At 55.0% G+C, this 7,870-nt stretch overlaps 1 protein-coding gene across 1 annotated transcript; it reads left to right on the top strand.

The window, feature by feature from the left end:
• The first annotated feature begins 295 nt into the window (after window positions 1-295).
• On the top strand, window positions 296-7,506 carry LOC145337257 (E3 ubiquitin-protein ligase RNF5-like). The gene is made up of 5 exons (XM_080182047.1): window positions 296-422; window positions 2,795-2,907; window positions 6,453-6,507; window positions 6,850-6,961; window positions 7,360-7,506. The coding sequence occupies exons 1-5, from the start codon at window positions 348-350 to the stop codon at window positions 7,500-7,502; spliced, it is 498 nt and encodes a 165-aa protein (XP_080038173.1). The 5' UTR covers window positions 296-347; the 3' UTR covers window positions 7,503-7,506.
• The last annotated feature ends 364 nt before the right edge of the window (window positions 7,507-7,870 follow it).

Below are 7,870 nucleotides of genomic sequence, written 5' to 3'. Positions count from 1 at the left end.
ACCTACCATGAGGGACTTTGTCAAACGCCTTACTGAAATCCATATAGACGACTCAACGGCTCGTCCTTCATCAACCGTTTTTGTCACCTCCTCAAAGAATTCGACCAGATTTGTAAGGCAAGACTTCCCCTTGACAAAGCCATGCTGCGTATCCTTAATCAGATCGCAACGCTCTAAGTGCGCGTACATCCTATCCCTAAGAATCCTCTCCATCAACTTACCTGCCACTGACGTTAAGCTCACCGGCCTATAGTTACCTGGGTTATCCCTGATTTCTGATTTTGCTGTCTGCCCAGGGGGCACTGATTTCGCTGTCTGCCCGGGGTTCTGATGTCACTATTTCTAATATGTGTTTTCCTCTCTCTCTCTCTCTCCCCCTCGGGATCCCTGGCGATATGTGCAGCTGGCCATGTCTCCACCAGGTAAGATTCAGACGTTTCCTCCGTGGTTTTGCTTGAGACTCTTTTCCCCATGAGGTCTCCCAGTCCCTGGCTGTCGTCACTTGGCTGTTGTCCCACTGCACCTTCCCCTTGCTCAGAGCGGGGGTTTGTGCAGTTAATCTAATCCAGAACCACCAAGGGCTGATTGGCAGAATGGCGATGATTGATCCCAGTGCCAAGGGTCTGACCCAGCACTGAACCCCTCATCAAACCATCCACGTTCCGCATTATCAGATGTCAGGTGAATGTATTGAGATAAGGTTTACCTGCAACATTTGTGCCACATCAGATGCCAATGACCATTTCCAACAAGAGAGACCTTCAACCACTGTCCCCTTTACATTCAATGGTGTAACCATCACTGAATCCCCCACTGTCAACATCCTGGGGGTTCCCATTGACCTGAGTCTGAACCGGGACCCAGCCACACAAACACTGGGGCTCCCAGAGCAGGTCAGAGACTGGGAATCCTGCGGAGAGTAACTCACCTCCCCACTCCCCCCCCCGAACCCTGTCCACTGGGAATCCTGCGGAGAGTAACTCACCTCCCCACTCCCCCCCCCCCCCCGAACCCTGTCCACTGGGAATCCTGCGGAGAGTAACTCACCTCCCCACTCCCCCCAAAGCCTGTCCACCATCTACAAGGACACAAGTCAGGAGTGTGATGGAATACTCCCCACTTCCCTGGATGGGTGCGGTTCCAACAACACTCGAGAAACCTCGACACCGTCCAGGACAAAGCAGCCCCGCTGGGTCGCGACTCCACCCACAAACACTCACTCCCTCCCCCACCCACACACAGTGACGCCGTGTCTACCATCTACAAGATGCCCCGCAGTGACTCACCAAGGCTCCTTAGGCAGCACCTTCCACACCCACCACCTCTACCATCCAGAAGGACAAGGGCAGCAGATACTGGGGGACACCCCCACCTGGAGGCTCCCCTCCGAGTCACTCACCATCCCGACCGGGAAATCTATCGGCCGTTCCTTCACTGGGGCAAAATCCTGGAGCTCCCTCCCTAACAGCACTGGGGAGTACCTACACCTCAGGGACCGCAGTGGGTTCAGGAAGGCAGTTCACCCCCCACCTCCTGAAGGGGCAGTTAGGGATGGGCAGTAAACACTCACAGCCCTGAATTGATTTGGAAAAGAGAAGTTCAGGGCTGTGTCCTCGGGACACTCGCCCCAGAATAAGAGGCATTACTGACCAATAGCAGCAGAGAGAGTCCTTGTCGGATTCCCCTATGAGAGAGTGAGTGTGAGACTTCCTGTACACTCCGAAACTTAACTACAGCATTGCTAATGATCAGAGAGCGACTGGAGGGTGCTGGGTGAGAGTGATAACTCTCAGCTTGTGTATGTGAGTGCACATGTCGGTGTGGGGCGCGGGGGGTCAGGGTGTGGGGGTGCGCGGGGGTCAGGGTGTGGGGCGCGCGGGGGTCAGGGCGTGGGGCGCGGGGGGGTCAGGGTGTGGGGTGCGTGGGTCAGGGCGTGGGCGCACCTCAGTGTGCGTGGAGGGATTTTTCCATGAATTGTATTCTCCCTCCCTCCCTCCCTCTCTCTCCCTCCCTCCCTCTCCTCCCTCTCTCTCTCTCTCTCTTTCCCCACCCCACCCCACCGAGGGTTTACTGTTCTAGGCTGGGGGAGGGAGTGTTTGAATTACTAAAGTGTAGAATGAAGATGTTTGGGTTATCCCAGGTGTGACGGGCAGGGGCGACGGAGCAGTGTTTACTCGGGTAACCGAGTTACTGAATAGTCCGTCAAAAAGATGGCCATTCGGCCCATTGTTTACAATAGTCTAAATAGATTCTGCCCCTTCACTCCCTGTAAATAGATTCTGCCCTTTTTCCTGCGGGACGTATCCGGGAATATTTGATATCCGGCTCTTTGAACCAGACCTCTAAAGATTTTGTTACTGCCAATACACCCAACTACCTTCAGTTGCTGTCTCTCCCCCGCTCCTTTCACCCCGCTGTATTTCCCCTGTGTCTCCCCCCACCCCCCCGTGCCTCCCACATTCTGTGTATCCGCACACATTGACATTAACCCTGATTTTTGACATTATTACATTCTCTTTCCCTCTGAGGCCCACCTCACTGTTTCTTACAGCCTCTCCCCTTGTTTTCCTTCTCTTGACGTTACCCCCTGGTTCCCCCATCTCCGGTAGGTTTGTGTAGGGAAAGGGAGATAGTTCACTGATGGGTGTGTGAGGATTCTCAGGGTCCACCAGATACGTTGCTCTGTCCACAAGAGTCCAGCTCTGCGGCCGGTGGGGTGCGCGCACGCGCGGACAGTAGGGGCCGCAAACTGAACGGCAAGCCGGTGAGTCATCTTCTCAACGTGTCTCCTTAGTGGCTGGAGATGCGACCCAATCGACAGGAGTGTCCCGTCTGCAAAGCTGGCATCAGTCAAGAGAAGGTCATCCCCCTGTATGGGCGAGGCAGCAGCAGTCAGCAAGATCCCAGGTAGGTGCCCGCTGCGCTCGCTGTCTCTGTGTGACTGGGGGGGGGGAGGGGGTGGCAGGATGGGTTGCGGAGGGAGGTGTCCGAAGGTGGCAGGGAGGAAAAGCAGAGCGCCGCCCAGACCTTGCCATGTAGGGTGGCGTCAGTCCAGGCATGGTGAGTGGGCTATGGGGCCTTTGTGAATCTGTAGGCCCTGAGCTGAAGGCATTTGCAGTGAGCGTGAGAATCAGCCGAGCATTCAGAAAGGGGTGGGGGGAGGATGCAGATATAATATTCAAGAATCTGGGATTGTTCTCCTGAGAGATCAAGTGGGGGCGGGGGGGGGGTTAATCAAGAGACTGAAAATGGTGAAGGGTTTTTGAGAAGAGAAGTTATTTACACTGGGGAGAGTTGGGGGGGGGTGTGGGGTTGCTGGAATTGGGAGGATGGGGCAGTAAGAAGATTTATTTATCCCAGGGAGTTGTTGTGATCTGGAAGGCGCGGTCCCAAAGGCTGCTGGAAGGTTTAATAGTAACTTCCACATTCAGTTAGATAAATACTGGAGGGGATGGGGGGGCCGCGGGGGGAAACGGGGAGAACAAGGGCATTTGGACCACTTGATTACTCCTTCCTAAGAGCCAGCACAGACCCAGTGGGCCCAATGGCCTCCCTCTGTGCTGTGTAAGAATGGGTGAGGAGATGAGAGTGGTGCAGGGGGAAAGCAGCGATGGTGGGTGGGACAGAGACTGGGGGGGGGGGGATTTCCCCGGGGAGGAACTGGGATTGTCTCGTGATTGAACTTTAGAAGGTGAGAGTGAAGGAATTCACTCCAGTCTGTCTCAGGGTGAAGGTATAACTCCTGTAGTGTGGTGACAATAACTCATGGGGGATAGAGGTGTCTCACCGCACTCTGCGGCAGAGACTGGAGAATAACGCTGCTACTAATGTTGCTGCGTATCACTCTGTAACATCAGGATTCTCTGTTTAAAATAATATTATACTCACCGAAAAGCTGTCTGTGTTGTAATTCAATTCTCATCAAAGTGAATTCCACATACGGTGCTGTAAGAAACTTCTATATAATTTATAAAGTTTCTTGTAGTCTTTCATGTAGTCTCCTATCTTCAAAAGCCCATCTCTGTGTACACGCGAGTGGATCCCATCTCTGTGTACACGCGAGTGGATCCCATCTCTGTGTACACGCGAGTGGATCCCATCTCTGTGTACACGCGAGTGGATCCCATCTCTGTGTACACGCGAGTGGATCCCATCTCTGTGTACACGCGAGTGGATCCCATCTCTGTGTACACGCGAGTGGATCCCATCTCTGTGTACACGCGAGTGGATCCCATCTCTGTGTACACGCGAGTGGATCCCATCTCTGTGTACACGCGAGTGGATCCCATCTCTGTGTACACGCGAGTGGATCCCATCTCTGTGTGCACGCCACAGTGGATCCCATCTCTGTGCACGCCACAGTGGATCCCATCTCTGTGTGCACGCCACAGTGGATCCCATCTCTGTGTGCACGCCACAGTGGATCCCATCTCTGTGTGCACGCCACAGTGGATCCCATCTCTGTGTGCACGCCACAGTGGATCCCATCTCTGTGTGCACGCCACAGTGGATCCCATCTCTGTGTGCACGCCACAGTGGATCCCATCTCTGTGTGCACGCCACAGTGGATCCCATCTCTGTGTGCACGCCACAGTGGATCCCATCTCTGTGTGCACGCCACAGTGGATCCCATCTCTGTGTGCACGCCACAGTGGATCCCATCTCTGTGTGCACGCCACAGTGGATCCCATCTCTGTGTGCACGCCACAGTGGATCCCATCTCTGTGTGCACGCCACAGTGGATCCCATCTCTGTGTGCACGCCACAGTGGATCCCATCTCTGTGTGCACGCCACAGTGGATCCCATCTCTGTGTGCACGCCACAGTGGATCCCATCTCTGTGTGCACGCCACAGTGGATCCCATCTCTGTGTGCACGCCACAGTGGATCCCATCTCTGTGTGCACGCCACAGTGGATCCCATCTCTGTGTGCACGCCACAGTGGATCCCATCTCTGTGTGCACGCCACAGTGGATCCCATCTCTGTGTGCACGCCACAGTGGATCCCATCTCTGTGTGCACGCCACAGTGGATCCCATCTCTGTGTGCACGCCACAGTGGATCCCATCTCTGTGTGCACGCCACAGTGGATCCCATCTCTGTGTGCACGCCACAGTGGATCCCATCTCTGTGTGCACGCCACAGTGGATCCCATCTCTGTGTGCACGCCACAGTGGATCCCATCTCTGTGTACACGCAGGTGGGATCTGTCTCTGTGTAGACATTGGTGGAGAGGTACATTGTTAATATCCAGGTTGTACTGATCAGGCTAACAGTTGTTACAGAGACTGTCTGGTGGTTCCTCTCCCTGAGAGGGCAGATCCACATCAGTGTTTGTGAGGTTGGTCTGTCTGAACCTCGGGAGAGAGTATAACCATGGAGGGGTACGCCTGATGTGACAAAGAGGGTTGGGATTATAATTCGGATAGACCAGGTGGGGTGTGTGGGGCCTGAGTTTATTCCCTGTGTATCTGGGATCAATGGGATGACTGTAGTTTACTGTTGGAGATGTAGGATCGGGGGGATGACTGTAGTTTGCTGTTGGGAGATGCAGGATCGGGGGGATGACTGTAGTTTACTGTTGGAGATGTAGGATCGGGGGGATGACTGTAGTTTGCTGTTGGGAGATGCAGGGTCGGGGGGATGACTGTAGTTTACTGTTGGAGATGCAGGGTCGGGAGGGATGACTGTAGTTTACTGTTGGGAGATGCAGGGCCGGGGGGATGACTGTAGTTTACTGTTGGAGATGCAGGGTCAGGGGGGATGACTGTAGTTTACTGTTGGAGATGCAGGGTCGGGGGGATGACTGTAGTTTGCTGTTGGGAGATGTAGGATCGGGGGGATGACTGTAGTTTGCTGTTGGGAGATGCAGGATCGGGGGGATGACTGTAGTTTACTGTTGGAGATGCAGGATCGGGGGGATGACTGTAGTTTACTGTTGGAGATGCAGGATCGGGGGGATGACTGTAGTTTACTGTTGGAGATGCAGGATCGGGGGGATGACTGTAGTTTACTGTTGGAGATGCAGGATCGGGGGGATGACTGTAGTTTACTGTCGGAGATGCAGGGTTGGGGGGATGACTGTAGTTTACTGTTGGAGATGCAGGATCGGGGGGATGACTGTAGTTTACTGTTGGAGATGCAGGATCGGGGGGATGACTGTAGTTTACTGTTGGAGATGTAGGATCGGGGGGATGACTGTAGTTTACTGTTGGGAGATGCAGGATCGGGGGGATGACTGTAGTTTACTGTTGGAGATGCAGGGTCGGGGGGATGACTGTAGTTTACTGTTGGGAGATGTAGGATCGGGGGGATGACTGTAGTTTACTGTTGGAGATGCAGGATCGGGGGGATGACTGTAGTTTACTGTTGGAGATGTAGGATCGGGGGGATGACTGTAGTTTACTGTTGGAATGGGGCTGCTACTGAATGGTTTCCTTCCTTTCTCACAGGTTGAAGACTCCGCCTCGGCCTCAGGGACAGAGAACAGAGCCGGAGAGTAGAGGGGTAACGGCAGAACAAGCTCCTTACGTACACTCTCCCTGTTACTAACTTTATCAAAACCTGGTTTACTGGAAACGGCAAAGTTTTTTGAAAAGCTGTCGTGTCTGATTAACCGTGGCGCGTTCTCCTTCTGTTCCCCGGCTCTTAACCCACACCGAGTACCCCCCCGCGCCCCCCCCCAGTCACACTCCCCCATTCTCCCGGAAGCCCTGTTCCCGCCATAACTTCACCACCCCCACACCGTGTGCCGGTCATTCCATCGCGCCCCCCACCCACCCACCCAGCATTAGGTTCAACCCCACATGGAACCAACTGAGTGCCGTATCTCCTCCTTGTGTCCGACAGGGATTCCAGGGATTCGGAGACGCGGGATTCCACATGTCCTTCGGAATCGGAGCTTTTCCCTTTGGATTTTTCACCACTGTCTTCAACTCGAGTGAGAACAGACAGAGAGCAGGTGAGCGGGAGGGAGGTAGGAGGTGGGGGGAGGTAGGAGGGGGGGGGAGGTGGTTAACGCACTGTGTGTGGGAGGGTTATCTGTCCCCGGGGTAAGGAGGGAGGGTAATCACCTGGGGGAGACGGGGGTTCTTCACTCCTCAGGGTTTGGCGGGGGTTTATCTCGCTGGGTTAGGGAGGGAAGGGGGGTAATTATTTGGGGTCGGGGGTGGTTACCTCCCCACGGTTTTGAGGGTGTCGTCTCCTCAGCCTGGACCTCCCCCCCCCGCAGTGGGTCTGGGCTCCGGCCCTGTCCCCCCCCCCCACCAGTGGGTCTGGGCTCCGGCCCCGTCCCCCCAGGTCAGGGTTAGGGACCTGCAGTGATCTGTTCTGATTTCCCCCCCCCTCTCTGTCCCCCAGATACCGAGCGACACCACGCCCCCCATGGCAGCATGGACTGGGACACCTTCTTCGGGCAGAACCGGGGCAACAACAGTAACAGCTGGGACTCCCTCTTCCTGTTTGTGGCCATCTTCTTCTTCTTCTGGCTGCTGAGTGTGTGACGGGGGCCTGCCGGGGGGGCCTGCCGGGGGGGGGGGCTGCCGGGGGATTTGTGTGGCCGGCGATTATGTGCACTCTATTGGGGAAAGGTAGTGATCAATAAATACCACAAACCATCCAACCACACCCCTCCCGCCCACCCCCCCACTTTGTCTCTTTCCTCTGGGGCTTTGGCCTGGGCTGAAGGACTGATATACTTGTATATACTTTAATAAATAATACTCTACACCCAGCTTCCTGAGCAGATCACACTGTGACGAGCTGGCTGGTCACCCCAGCGGGCTGAGTGTTCGAGGCTACAGCCTGCCTTTCCGTGCTGGTGAAGCAGGCTCCTCTCTGGGAATGTGTTTGATTGGTTCGCTCACGCTCT

This window comes from Carcharhinus amblyrhynchos, unplaced genomic scaffold (genome assembly GCF_965287045.1).
Source record: "Carcharhinus amblyrhynchos unplaced genomic scaffold, sCarAmb.v2.hapA scaffold_45, whole genome shotgun sequence".
NCBI lineage: Eukaryota > Metazoa > Chordata > Chondrichthyes > Carcharhiniformes > Carcharhinidae > Carcharhinus > Carcharhinus amblyrhynchos.
Note: the sequence above shows the minus strand (reverse complement) of the source record. Positions and strands in the feature narration are given on the sequence as shown.

Coding starts and splice junctions, on each gene's coding strand:
- LOC145337257 (XM_080182047.1), top strand. CDS start 348: ATGTGTTTTCCTCTCTCTCTCTCTCTCCCCCTCGGGATCCCTGGCGAT. Junction 2,908..6,452: donor AGCAGTCAGCAAGATCCCAG/GTAGGTGCCCGC, acceptor CCTTTCTCACAG/GTTGAAGACTCCGCCTCGGC. Junction 6,962..7,359: donor TGAGAACAGACAGAGAGCAG/GTGAGCGGGAGG, acceptor TCTGTCCCCCAG/ATACCGAGCGACACCACGCC.